The sequence below is a fragment of the Vombatus ursinus genome, unplaced genomic scaffold, assembly GCF_900497805.2.
Source record: "Vombatus ursinus unplaced genomic scaffold, bare-nosed wombat genome assembly UNPS02014786.1, whole genome shotgun sequence".
Lineage (NCBI taxonomy): Eukaryota > Metazoa > Chordata > Mammalia > Diprotodontia > Vombatidae > Vombatus > Vombatus ursinus.
In genome coordinates, this window is record NW_020954564.1 from 44,458,592 (window position 1) to 44,473,950 (window position 15,359).

Genomic DNA, 15,359 nt, shown 5'->3' on the forward strand with positions numbered 1-15,359 from the left:
CTCTCTCTCTCTCTCTCTCTCTCTCTCTCTCTCTCTCTCTCTCTCTCCCCCAATCTCACCTATCCCTGTAGACAAGATGGGAAGATGTAGGGCAAGACAACAATATACTTACTTGGATTCAGAGTTGGTCAAATGCCAGACCCTAAGAACAGTCATTAATAACTCAGTCAACCAAGAATCATAAGATCCTGGATTTAAAGCTGGAAGGAACATTAAAAGTCATCTAATCCAATTGCCTTATTTTACAAGTAAAAAATTTGGTCAAGAGTGACTTGCCAGGAGTCACAGGTAAGCAGAAAAAAAGAGTCAGGACTTAAACTCAGGCTCTGTCTTGAATCCTGATTTAGAATCCAAATTCTTTCTATTATATCATGTTGCTTAGTACTTGTAGAGTACTCTACAGATATCTATCCTTGGTCATGTACTGGTTAATATTTTTACCAATGTCTTAGATCAAGGAATAAGTAATATTCTTATCAAATTTACAAATAACATGAAGCTGGGAGAGATAGTTAACATATTGAATGACAGAAGTGAGATCCAAAAAGATCCTGACAAGACTAAGCCAACATATGACATCTAAGATGATGCCTAGAGATAAATGTAAAGTCTTATACTTGTATTCAAAAACTCATCTTCATAAGTACAATATGGTGAAGGCAAAACCAGACAACTCATACTTTTTTTTAATGGGGCTCTAAGAGGACTGCAAGCTCAATATGAGCTAACATTTTAAAATGGAGGTAAATTGGTCCAACCTCTACTTCAATAGAATGAATTCCTCTACTCTATATCCAAGTGATCTTCTAGCCTTTACTTAATGCTTTCCAGTGACAGGTAGCTCACTGACCCTAAGGCTGCTGATTTCATTTTTAGATTGCTAGTAAGGAGGACTTACCTGCCTTTGATGAATTCAAGTCACCTGGCCAACTTAGTGTACTCAAAGACCTGGAAAAGCCTTAGTCAATGATCTTGGAAAGATAGTAGAGGAAAGGAGAAGTGCTGCAGAAAGGCAAATGCCCTGATTTTCAAAAAAAAGAAGATGACAATACAAAATGCAGGATAGTTAACTTTGATTTCTAACAAAATTCTAGATTATATTATTAGGCAGTTCTAGTATCTAGAAAAGGAAGTGATAATCACAAATAGACACCATGATTTCAATAAGAATAGATTATACTAGACTAACTTCATCTTATTTTGTAAGGGTATTAAGCTGGTTGATCAGGAGAATGCTGTGAACATAGTTTATCTGGGTCTTTAGCTTTTACAAAGTTTCTCCTACTACATTGTACCAAAAGTAATGGAAATGGAAAAAGAAATGATAGCTCAGGGTATGTATACAGCTAGATAAATGACACATTCAAAGAAAATAAGTAGAAATTTAAATGCTAAAAAAATTACAAGACCAATTAAAAGGAGAGGCTGAAAATGGTAGAAAATTAGGCATGGAAATAAAAAAACATGAAAAACTTTTGAAAGGAATTAATGAAGACATGGTCAACATGGAGAATACAATTTAAAAATTCAAAAATTCACAGAAGCAACAAACAACAGACTTACGGTGGAAAATGGAATTACATACAATAGATACCAGCTGGATATATAGATTGTTTTTTAAATCACTGAATTTTCCAATTTCATAAAAAAATTATATTAAACCACAGACTTAAATGAAAAACTATAAAGATTGTGACACTGTAACCAAAAACAATCTAGAAACTTAGAACACTGAAAGAATCTGAACTCATATTTCAGAAAATTAATTTTTTCTGAAATTTTCAAAATTTTCCTAAATTGGTAAAAAAAACAACCATCAAAATGAAAGTACTGATATTTAGTGTGCATAAACATAAGATAGTTAAATTCCTTCAGATACAAAGATAGGGACAAAATACTACTAGGTACGAGGAGGTCAATAAATAACTCATTTCCCAAGTAAATACAATTAAGATCAGAGTGTACTTTTTTAAGGAGGACAAGAGAAACTGGAAGCTAGAATACAACATTTATATATTAAGGAGCATGTCCCATCAACTCAGCATGGCTTATTAAGATAAAAAATGAGGATTTAGAAAGCAAACTGCAAGTATACAAGGAGCTACTCACTTCAAAGAAGCCTTTGAAAAATAAATAAGCCTTCCAACCAAAATAACAACAGTTTTTTACAAACAAGATAAAACAGTTAATGTCATAATGTGAGAACTCTCAGAGATTTGTACTGGCTAAATCTTTAATGCTTTCAGAAGGGCATTTCAGAGGAACAAAAGAGGGGGAGAAGAGGGATAAAAGAAAAGCACCAAGTAAAGCTCTTATCTTTGATAAAGGAAAACTCCAAGTTAAGATGTAGCACCCAGAGCTGAAGACAGTACTCCAGATGTGATCTGGCTATGGCAGAGTATTGTAAAAGGATCACCTTCCTAATCCTAGACAACACACCTCCCATAGTATACCATAAGTTCATATTAGCTTTTTTGGCTACCATATCACACCATTGACTTATTGAACTTGCAGTCCACCAAGATTCTGACTTCTTTTTGCACATTTGTCCCTATTGAATTTCATCTTATTAGTTTCAGACCAGTATTCTAGCTTATTGATTTTTAAAAATTTTTACTCTGTCATCCAGTATCTTAGCTATCTATCCCTCCTAGCTTTGTGCCAAAGCATATTTGATAAGCATATCATCTTCATCTTTTTCCAAGTCATTGATAAAAATGTGAAATGGCCCAGGGCCGATCAAAGATCCCTGGGGGAGAGACTCCAACAGAGAATATCTTTCAAGAGACATAAAACTGTTAATAACAGTTTTGGGTCCAGTCATTCTGTAAGTGCTAAATACAGCTTCCTGTATCAAGCCCAGAGAGGTCAAACTTGCTGCCAGCAGCAGCTGCCAAATCAGATTAAAATGTAATTGGGAAACAAGCATAACTAAGCCAATATGCAGCCCATAGGAATTGGTTTCTATTTGTTTGACATCACTGGTCTGACTTACCTACTTCCATCTTGTCTACAAGAAAAACATGAAAGATTGTGCCAAATGCTTGCAAAAATCTAGGTAGAAGACATCAAGATATCTAAAGCATTCTTCTAATCTAATAGTGGGGAAACTCTACCAAGAAAGGGAATTAAATTTGTCAGTCATAACTTTTTTGTCCTGCACGTAGAAAGTGCTAAATAAATATTTATTGAATTAAAATTGAATTCATTTGAAATCATTCCAGTTCTTTGTGATCATCATTTTCTCTTCTAGATGTTCACTAACTGTGTTGTTTATAGTATGTTCTAGTATGTTGCCAGTAGCCCATGTCCAGCTCACTAGCCCCAATTTACAGATAGTACTCTTTCATTATTTTTTGAAAATCAAAACATTTGACTCTCCAGTTTCGCAGCACCTCTCCCATCCTTCGGGTTGTTTACAAGATTACTGCAAGTGGTTCAATAACCACATCTGCTAGTTACTGTAGTAACCTGTAATGTAGCTCATTGGGCCTGGTGTTCTTGGAAGGATGAGTTGGAATCACTAACCTAGAGCTGGAAGGGATCTCAGGCCATCTAGTCCAAATCCCTTCATTTGTGAAGAAGGACATTGCAACCCAAAGAGGTCAAGTGACTTGCTGAAATTCAGAGGAGTGATAAGCATTAGAGGTAAGATTTGAATCCACTTCCTGTGACTCCAGAGTCAGTACTTTTCCTCTCGTACCATGATGCCTCTACTGTCCTCTAATTCTCTTTGACAAACAACACAGAGCCCAAGTGATTGTTCAGTGTCTTTGCCTTCTCTTTGACTTCTACAATTGTTCCATTCACCTCAAGATACTATCCTGGTCTTTTGTGATGTTCCTCCCTTCCCGCAAAGCTTTTAACAACGTGTTTTTATTGTCTTTAGATTTCCACACCAGTCTCATTTCATGCTAGGCTTCAATGATTCTGAAAATATTCTCATGACCACACCACTCATTTGCATTCACTCCCCACACTTGTCCTTGTTTTCCACCTTCCATTTTTTATCTAATTTTATTTATAAGCTTCATATTAGTCTCGTTAAGCAAATTCCCATTTCTCTCACATTGGAATTGGGGTTTTTTTGTGTCTTCTGGAAGCACTCCAGCCTATTTATGTTCTTGAAGTAGCTAGAGCACTGGAACTAAAGTTTGGAAGACCTGAGTTCAAATCTGACCTTAGATACTTACTAGATATGTAACCCTGGGAAAGTCACTTAACCTCTGTCTGACCCAATTTCCTCATCTATAAAATTGGAATAATAATAGTACATACTTCCAGGATTGTCGTGAGGATAAAATGATATATTTTTAAATTGCTTTGCAAACCTTAAAGAGCTATATAAATGTTAACTATTATTATTTCAAAAATATAGTGTCCAGAACTACACAGAGTAGTCCAGATAAAGTTTGACCAGGGCAGAGAACAGCCAGATTTATGCCCACACACACACACACACACACACACACACACACACACACACACGTACCCTTTCACTCTGCACACCTTATAAATGTAGCTTTGGATAACAGCATTTTTGACTGTCATCTCATTCCATTGACTGATATTGGGCTTTCAGTCCTCCAAAAATCCCAGATCCTTTTCACAAGAACTAATGACTAGTGACACTTCCCCGACCTGATGTTTGTTGTTGTTCAGTCCTTTCAATTGTGTCCAATTTTTCATGATTCCATTTGGGGTTTTCTTGGCAAAAATACTAGAGTAGTTTACCATTTCCTTCTCCTGATCATTTTACAGATAAGGAACTGAAGTGAACAGAGTTAAGTGACTTGCCCAGGGTCACACAGCTAATAAGTAAGTATCTGAGGCCAGATTTGAACTCAGGAAAATGAGACTTCCTGATTTCAGGCCTAGGTACTCCATCCACTGTGCAACCTAGCTGCCCCCAATCCAATATTTTGTAGTCATTTTTAACCCAATAACAGAACTTTAAATTGTCCCTATTTATTTAATCTCATTTGATTCTTCCTTCTCAAAAAAATGAGGAAGGAAGTGGGGATTTTATGTTAGCTTTTTCAGATTTATGTTATTTGAGAACTTGACAAGTTTGCCTTCTATGGCTTCATTGATAAAAATGGTGATGAGTACCTTTAATGACCAGTATTTGAGTGCATTCAACCAGTTTCAAATCAACCTAATTGCTCCATCATGGAGACTCCATTCCCCTAATTTGTTTATAAAAAGAAGAGTGGGACCATTTGTCAAATGCTTTGCTAAATCTAAGCATACTGCATCTGCAATATTCTCCGATCTAGTTAGTCTATCAAAAAAGGAACGAAGATTAGTCTGCCATAAACTAGTTTTGATGAAGCTGTGCTGCCTCTGAGTGATCAGAGCTTTTCCTACCTAAATTCTCACAGACTTTGTCTTTAATATGCTCTATAATTTTTCCAAGGATACAAGTAAATTCTATTTACCAATGAAACCCTTGGCTCTTTGTTGAGAATTGATATTATGTGCCAGTCCTGTAACACCCCTCCTTTGTGATTTTTAAAAAATTATTGACAGTGACTCATCAATCACGCTCACATGTTCTTCCTAGACCCTAGTATGTAAGTGATACACGATTGAAGAGACTTAAACTCATAGAAGGCAGCTAAGTGCCCTTTTGCCCTAACCTTATTCATTTTTGTTTTCCACTCCCTACTAATCATTCCTTTTGTGCTTATAAATCCACAGATTCTCTTCTTGTAGGAGAAAATTGAAACAAAATGAGAGCTGATGTCGTTCAACCTTTTAATCATCATCCATTGTCATCATCCCATCCATCTCAGAGAACAGTCCTATTCCTTCTTTGGTACTCCTCTTATTCCCAAAACGGCTTCTAAAAATCCTTTTTGGTTGTACTTAGCGTTCATCATCTACCTCAGTCTAGTCTGGGCTTTAGCACACCTGGAATTATTCTAGGACTATATTTTTGTAATCATCCTCAGTCTTTACCTGTTTCTGTCTTTTATAAATAGGGATACAGATAGGGACTAGGTTTATTGTTTCATTGGTATAAGGAACTCCCAGTGAGAAAATTCCCTCTATTAATTTAGGTCTGCAACTTAGAGTCTTAGGAAATTGTCTAGAGCAGAGGTATGAAACAGGCAGCCCCTGGCCTGCATTACTGCCTCAACTCTACAAAGTACAGGCTGAATCAAAGCAAAATGGAATTGGAAAGTATTTAGCAAAATAAGTAAAAATGCAATAGAACATAGATAATGTTGATAGATGATTTTCTAAGTCATATGTAGCTCCAGGGGATCCTCGTGTGTAGTTTACTGGCCCCTGTCTTTATTTGAGCATGGCACTGCTGGACTAGAGCATTGAGAGGTAAGTGACCCACTCAAGGTCATATAGCCAGTAAGTGTCAAAGGTGGGACTTAAATCCAGGTCTTCCTAATTCTAAGGCTAGTTATTTCCTGTACAAGCACATTGCTCCCTTGACCAATATTCTCTTCATCAGAATCACTTTATGATTTTGGAATTTCATTCTCAAGAGTTTTCATTCCCTCTTGGGCCAAATTTCCCTTCAAAAATATTAGACAATTGGATCCTATCTATCTATCCTTTCCTGGAATTTTTGAACTCGATGAACCCTCTCCCAAAATCTAGAATGTGCAAGAGACCTCCTTCCTTCTGGATTAATATAATTCCTATTACAAACCTATTTAGTCACACATATGGACCAAAATTTCAAAAATTACATTAATTTTGGGACTGTCACATCATACAATGTTGACTCAGGTTGACCTTAATCAAAAGACCCAAGTGTTTTTTCACAAAGATAGTTACCCAACCACAATGCCTCTAACCCACAGGTGTGGAGTTGATTTTTGAATCTAGTGAAGGAATTATGTGCCTACGACATTTTATCATATTAGATTTGGGCCTATTTTTTCCTGACTCTCAAGCTCTTTGGGGATTCAGGTTCTTTTGTTTTCCAATGCATTGACTAACTTTCCAAACTTTGTGTTATTCACAACTTGATAAACAATCTGTCTCTTCATTAAAGTCACTGATAAAAATGTGGAACAGAACTTCATCAAGAAAATATCCCTGGAGTTGGTAAGACCCTCCGGGTTAAACTCGATCCTTTAATTGTCATCCTTGGGGTCTGATTATTTGACTGATTTTGAATGCTCCTACCATAGAGCCCAGATCTCTTTATCTTATCCACACAGATATTGTGAGAAGCATTGTCAAATGTTTTGCCAAAATCCAAGTATACCAGGTATAGAGGCCACAAGGGCTGTTGTGGATAAAATGCTTGAGTTGGAGTTAGGAAGACCTTAGTTCAAATCTTCCCTCAGACACTTCCTAGCTGGGCAACCTTGGGCAAGTCACTTAACCCCTTAGTCTTTGTTTACTTATCTGTAAAATGAGGGGAATAGATAGCACCTGCCTCACTGGGCTGTTGCAAAGATCAAAGGAGATAACATGTGTAAAGTACTTTGCAAAGCTTGAAGCATCATAAAAATGATACCTATTATTATTATTATTGTATCTGACAGAATTCTCTTCATCTATCACTTTAGTTACTCTGTCAAAAGAGGAGAATTAATCTAACCTGCCTGTTCTTAAAGAAATCTGCAGTGGTTCTTTTGAGTGATTACCTCCTCCCTTTCTAACTGCTCACAAACCAAGCTTTTAATAAGACATTTTGACAACTTTACCAGGAACCAAAGTCAAGAGAATTCTAACACCATATGTTATAAATAAGTTCTGATGTTCATCAAGCTCTGACATTCTATCTTTTGGCACTCTTATGTTCTGAGTTCCCTTCCAACTTTAACATTCTATTTTATATCTCTTCCAGCTCTAACCTTCTTTCTTCTAAGGTCTCTTCTGTCTCTGACATTCTATGTTTTAAAATTGTTTCAGGGTTAACATTCTATGAATCTTCTATTATAAGTTTTATACTTTTCTCTCTTCCTCAGGAGTTAGTGTTCCAGGAGCTGGACTGTAACATGAGTGAATGCCATTTGTCATTGGTTTATAAGGTTTCTATGTCACAGTATAGCTTTGTCCAACAGGTCTGAGATAACCAATTGCTTTTCAGATTTTTCAGAGATGGGCGTAATTTCAATAGATTCCCCCACAAATCAGAATGCTTCTGTGTCTGATTTCAATTGTTTGAAATTCTAACTTTATGACCGCATTCTTTTGGACTTTAAGACTTTGATATTCTGCATATTGTTTCTAATACTGGCCTTATTAACCACTAAGTAGCTGTGTAACATTGAGTGAGTCCCTTAACCCTGTGCCTTCCAGCTCTAATAATTTATCAATATTTAAAAGACTTTACTTACTTTATGCCATTTGATGCTAAAAACAACACCCTGAAATAGGAAGAACTATTATTTTGAGATCAGACATATCAAGTGACTTTCCCAATATCACACAGCTAAGTACATAACAAGAAACCTGAAGTACCAACTCTTAGGCCAGTGTTTTCTCCATTCTACCAGCTGACTTGTTAAAATGTTCTAAAGATCCCTCTTGTTGTTGCCTCTGTTTATATGGAATGGGATGATAGAATTGTTTATTGACAAAGAACATGTCTTAGAATCAGAAGACCTGAGCTTGAGTTTTGGTCCCTGCCTTTACTAGCTGTATGACCTTAAACTAATCACTTCATCTATCTGATCTTCAATTTTCCAACATGTAAAATGGACAGAATTCTATTTGTGTTACCTGACTCGGAGTTGTTTTGAGAAAATTGCTGGGTAAACATAAAAATAGAGGGTACGCCAAGAGTCTTAGTGCAGTTTCAGTTCTAAGATTATTAAGTTTCATAAATTTAAATGCAGTCAAACTTATTAAAACTTAATCTGCACTAAAACTTTTGAGACACCTTGTGCTATAGAAATGGGAGCTACCCTTAGATTGCTCTTCTTATTTTTGAAATAATAAGCCAAGCTTTATTAATATATTAAACCTTCTCTGAAAATTCCAGATACCCTGGAGGAAAAGAATGACAATAGCAGCTGGGGCAGCAGTAGCACCTCTGGATTCATCCTCTTGGGACTATCCTCAAACCCTCAGTTACAGAAGCCACTCTTCACTATCTTCCTCTGCATGTACCTAGTCACCCTCCTTGGGAACTTACTAATCATTCTGGTCATCCACTCAGACTCAAGGTTTCACATCCCAATGTATTTCTTCCTGAGTATCTTGTCCTTCACTGACATCTGCTTTACCTCTGTCATTGTCCCAAAGATGCTGGTGAATTTCCTATCAGAGACAAAGACCATCTCCTACATAGGCTGTCTAGTGCAAATGTACTTCTTCATGGCCTTTGCAAACACAGATAGCTATCTTCTAGCCTCCATGGCTATTGACCGCTTGGTAGCCATCTGCAATCCCTTACACTATGCCATGGTCATGAGTCACGGACGTTGCATCATTTTGGCAGTAGCTTCCTGTGTGATCTCACACCTCCATGCTCTGCTACGTGTGCTGCTCATGTCCCGTCTGTCTTTCTGTGCCTCCCACATCATCAAACACTTCTTCTGTGACCCCCAGCCAGTGCTGAAGCTTTCTTGTTCTGACACCTCTTCTAGTCAGGTTGTGGTCATGACAGAGACACTGGCTGTTATTGCGACTCCCTTCTTATGCATAATCTTCTCCTACCTGCGGATCATTGCTGCCATCCTCAAAGTCCCCTCAGCAACAGGAAAATGGAAGACCTTTTCCACTTGTGGCTCCCACCTCACCATTGTGGTACTGTTTTATGGAAGTACTATCTATGTCTATTTCCGGCCCCTGTCCAGCTACTCTGCTGTCAAGGATCGAGTGGCCACAGTCATGTACACAGTGGTCACCCCCATGTTGAACCCCTTTATCTATAGCCTGAGGAACAAGGACATGAAACAGGGCCTGGGGAAGTTGAAGGATAGAATCAAATTCTAGAAATCATAGATTCATGGCACCAGAGACTCATAGAATGCTAAAAGTGGAGGGACCTTTAAAACATAAGAATGTTAGAGTGAGAAGGGAACTCAGAATAGAAAATATTATAACATGGAACACAGAGTGTGAAAACTGAAAGAGACCTCAGAGATCATCAATCTAAGGCCAATTGTCTCATTTTACAGATGAGGGAGTTGAAGCCCAGAGGGGGAAGGTGACTTTCCAGGGTCACCGAATTAGTTATTGTTTTATGGTGGAAAGAAAAGAAGTATACCAAGCAGGGTAAGAGTAACAAAGGGTTCTATGAATCTGGGGAAAGTGTGCATGATGTGTAGATGCCAAAGACAAACTCTGCCAAATTCACAAATGTGCCAAAGGTCAGCTCTAATTTCACCAATTTATTTATTCCACATACATTGAGTGGCACTTGGTTCTTGTAAGGCACTCAGCTAAGAAAGACTATACCATGGGGAGGATAACTGGGGCTGTGGCCCAGGGCACCAAAATTTACATAGTTTTAGTAGCATTAATCCTCCCTCACCTGGTTAGCAAGAATACTTAGCTAAAATAGGAAGCTGCAAAATGACACTCTTCTTCTCCAGCCCTGGTGAACTCTGACCTGGTCCCACCCTGATCCCTTCATTAATCCCCGTGGGCCCATGTCCCAGGTTCCTTCCACTGACAGAGACTTGAGTTCTAAGGCTTCTACTTAAGACCTTGTCTTTAAAAGCTGATTTGAGGGTATCCGTCATGCTGCTGGAGGCAGCATGACATAGTGAGTAGAGAGCTGTCCTCTAAGACAAGAAAACCTGTATCAAAGGCTGGCCTCTGACACATACTGGCTGTGTGAACCCTGGGCAGATCACTTAATCCCTCAGTGCTCTAAGCAATTCTTTGAGACTATAAACTGCAGAGAAAGAGTTGACCCACTTTGATAGAGGGAGTTTCCTCATCTGGGAGTTCCCTATACAAATGAGATCATAGGTCTAGTTCCTACCACTTTCCCATTACACTTTATTCTCTGGCTGCATCTTGTAATGCTCACCCTGGGCTTCAGAATTATTCCTTCCAGCTCTGGAGGTAAGTGCTCCCTGTCATGATCATGATCCTCTCTTCCCTTTAAGCTACTCTATAAGGAGAAGGTATAGACCATATAGGGTGTGTATGGTGACCTAGGGAAAATTCTCCATCTGCTACAAAGATGATTTTCTGACTCAAGAAATCAAAGCTGTCACCCTAGCAGAGCTCCAAACCTCTCAAGACACAGAGCCTCTTTTAGGACAGGGCAAACTACCCACAATGGAACAAGAGAGGTCCTTACAAAAGATGACAGAGTTTTCTCATTAAATACGTACTCTTCTTGGGAAACTTTGTTAGTACATCTTGCCCCTCCTCACAGAGCTTACACTTGTTGCTCTTGATCCCACTTGTGTTGCCACTCTGTGTATTTGAATGTGCCCCAGATGATCAGACTTTTTATGTGCTCCTCATGAACCACTTGTTTACTCATACATGAAGGAGGTCCATCTGTGGAAATGCACTGTTTATTTGGTAGCTCTCAAAATAAGCTACCATTGAGTCAACACAATGACCAACAAGATTCCAGAAGACTGATGATAAAGCATGCTATCTACCTTTTGACAAAGAGAAAATAGACTTAGGGTACAGAATAAGATATATTTATTTTTGGACATGGCCAACTTAGGAATTTGTTTTGCTTGATTATGCCTATTTGTTACCAGGATTTTGTCTTTTTTAATTAATGGGAACATGGGAGGGAAATAAATTTTTGCTACTGGAAGAGAAAAATTTAAGCTTACCATTTGGGGGGCATCTAAACTACAGAGTTTTGTTACCAGTTTCAGGGATGCCATATAGATATGAACATTTTTCAAAAGAAGAATTATAAATTATCAACAACATATGGAAAATCTCTTAATCACTAATGGGAAGTAAATACAAATGAAAACAGCTCTGGTTTCACTCACATATCCATTAAATAGGCAGAGATAATAAAATATGGAACTAGTCGATGTTGAAGAGCCTATAGAAAGATAGACCCACCAGTATCCTGCTAATACAGCTATGTATTTATTAAACCTTCCCAGAGAACAATTTGGAACTACGTGAGGAAGTAGCTAAAATGTTCCTATTCTTTAATGCAGCAATACTGCTACTAGTCCTATACCTCAAGGAGGTCAAAGGAAGATTGACGTTCAAATACCAAGCTATTTAAGCAACAATTTAAGGGTAACAAAAAAAAATGGAAAATCAAGTGGCTACCCATTGATGAATGGCTAAAAAAAACTGTGGAATATGGATAAATTAGAATATTGTTGTAATAAAAAACAATGAATATGAAAAATTAAAAGATCATAAATTTAGAACTAGATAGAACTTTGTGGGTTAACTAGTTCAAGCCCTTCATTTTACAGAGGAGGAAACTGAGGCCCAGAGAGGTGAGGCCGAGTCATCTTATATCTCACATTCCCTTCCATGAACTCTTCAATCTCGTGACAGTGGCCTCCTTGTTATTTCTCCAACAAAATAGTTCATCTCCTGACTCCAAGCATTTTCACAAACTATCCTCCATTTCTAGAATCATCTCCTTCTTGATCTTCACCTCCTGGCTTCCCTGGTTTCCTCCAAGTTGCAGTGAAAATCCAACATTCTGCCAGAAATCATTCTTAATCCCTTTTAATTCTAACACCTTTCTTCTGTTGATTATTTCTAATACATCCCGTATATAACCAATCTGTACAGAGTTGTTTATATGTTGTGTCCTCTTTGGCCCTCTTCTATGTTGTCTTCCTCCTCCTCTTGTCTCTCTTTGTATCTCCAGTGCTTAATACAGTACCTGCCACATATTAGGTACTTAATAAATTTGATTGACTAACTGATTAAATGACTTCACTAAGATGACTCAGATAGTAAGTAGCAGAACTGGGAATCAAACCCAGTTTCTTCTGCATCCACAGGTAGAGTTCTTACTTCTGTACCACCCAGAAGACTTGTATGAACTGATACATAATGGAGTAAACCACAGCCAGGTACAGAACAATATATCATGACTAATAAATGACAAGAATGCTGAAAGGAATCTGAGCTCAAGTAACTGTAATGACCAACATTGGTCCTAGGTTACAGATCATGAAACCTATCCCCTTTCTCTTAGTAGACAGGAGGATTGTGGGAAGATTAGAAGATTACAGTTGTGGAACATTGTGTATATTGTCAGATATAGTAACTATTCTGGTTGGCTTTACTGAAATGTGTTTCTGTGAGGAGAGAGGGGTCAATGGAAAGGCACATATCCATGAAAGAATATAAGGAAAAACCAACATGCATACACAAAACATTTTTGTAATGTATACATATATATGTGTGTATATGACATATATACCCACATATGATAAAAATTATGCAAATGTGCAAAGAACTCATCAGTTTCCTTTTTAATATGTGCAAAAGATGAAATCAAGAAATGGCTGTAAAGGGTAAATACAAAACTAATCCATGATCTTGGGAAAATAGTGTCAGGAGAACTAATGTTACTGGCAAGTAAAGTGAAAGACAGCAAAAAGGAGTTTTGAGTAATATTGGAGAGAAAGAGACCAAAATTTGGAACTCAAAATCTTGTGGAAGTAAATGTTGAAAACAAAAAATAAATAAATTTATTAATTTTAAAAAAAGAATTAATGGACAGGTGCTCTAGGTGAATGAAGTAATTATAATTGACAGAGAGAAGGCAAAACTGCTTAATTTTTATTTGACTTCTGTCTTCTCTACCACAGAAAATTATGTGTAGGCCAGAAACAAAAATGACTAAGAGAAAGTCAACACCTGAGACAAGTAAGTAGGAAAGTAGTAAGAGAATGACCTTGATGAGTTCATTTCATCAGGAACAAAGGAATTGCATTCCAGATTGTTGAAAGAATTGAAAGGTGTGGTTAGTGAGCCATAGCCAATGATCTTTACAAAATTATGAAGACTGGGAGGTAGGAACACAGAAAAGAAAAAAGGTAAATTCTTAATTTTCAAACAAGAGAAGAAAATGGAATCTACAAATTGTATATCATTGAAATTAACTTCAATTTCTGGCAAAATTCAAGAATGCATTATGAAAAGAATCATTAGTGGACAGGCACTAATCAAAGGAAGCAGTGATGACCAAGTGTCTTCAAGAGTTACATTGAACACATGACAGGCCACAGTAAAACCTGTTCCGCTTGAAATGTTGGCTCCTTATTCCCTTCTGCCCTAGCAACCTCTGAGTGCATAAATACATGTGTAGTCTGTGCTGATTGCCAGTGTTCCCCTAGTATTTTGAGGCCTGTAAACATTTCATCAATAAAGACATCTTTTTCCATTTCAAAAAAAAAGAGGGGCAACTAAATGGTGCAGTGGATAGAGCAACAGCCCTGGGTTCAGGAGGATCTGAGTTCAAGTCCTGTCTCAGACATAGAACACTTACTAACTGTGTGACCCTGGGCAAGTCACTTAACCCCATTGCCTAGCCCCCCACCCCCCAAAAGAAAAGAGTTACATTGAAAAAAGTTACTGGATTTGGAGTCTGAGGAAATTAACTCAATCCCAGTTTTGCTACTTGCTACCTATGTGACCCAGGGCAAGTCACTCAATATGCCTTAGTCACCTATTTCATCTATAAAATAGTTAGAAGAGGTCAGAAAGGGTTAGAGTAGATGAGATCCAAGGTCCTTTCCAACTCAACATCTATGATCCATTGATCAAGGGAAGAGCAAGATAGAATAATCTCATTTCCTTTCTTGACATGGTTATTGATATCAGAGGAATGTTAGATAAAGTTCACCTGGATTTCAGCAAAACATGTGATAAAGTCTCTTGTGCTGAAAAGTCATGGGCTATACATTACAATGGTTAGGTGAACTCCAGGTAGCTGAGTTGTCAGGCACAAACAGTAGTCAATAATGTTTTTATGTCAATGAGGAAGGAGGTATCTGCCTCACAGATCTCTGCTTGGCCTTCATCTACTTAACATTTTTATGAAAGACATAGATAACAAGTTAATTTCACTTTAGGTTGCATTAAGAGAGGTGTATGTCCAAGAAAAAAGAGAAAGTACTTCTGTACTTTCCCAATGTCAGACTACATGAAACAAAATCTGTTCAGTCCTTGATGCCATCTTAGCAATGAAATTGATAAACTGAAGAGCATTCAACAAGAGGTCAACCTGAATAGCGGGGCCTGAAGATCATATCATGTAAGGATCAGTTGAAAGAACTGATGAAAGAAGACATATGAAAGGCATAGTGGTTGTTGCCAAGTATCTAATGAGTTGTCATGTGAAAAAGAGATTGGACTTGTTTTGCTTCTCCCCAGTAGAGAGCTCTAAGAATAATCAGTAGAAGTTTGAAAGAAGAAAATTTAGGTTTGATATGAGGAAAAGTTTCCTA

General features: G+C 37.5%; 1 protein-coding gene across 1 annotated transcript; it reads left to right on the top strand.

The window, feature by feature from the left end:
- The first annotated feature begins 9,012 nt into the window (after window positions 1–9,012).
- LOC114047259 (olfactory receptor 1L4-like) lies at window positions 9,013–9,924 on the top strand. The gene has a single exon (XM_027868041.1). The coding sequence runs from the start codon at window positions 9,091–9,093 to the stop codon at window positions 9,922–9,924; it is 834 nt and encodes a 277-aa protein (XP_027723842.1). The 5' UTR covers window positions 9,013–9,090.
- Window positions 9,925–15,359: the final 5,435 nt, after the last annotated feature.

Excerpts from the sequence above, each read along its gene's own strand:
- LOC114047259 (XM_027868041.1), top strand. The coding sequence starts at position 9,091 with ATGTACCTAGTCACCCTCCTTGGGAACTTACTAATCATTCTGGTCATC.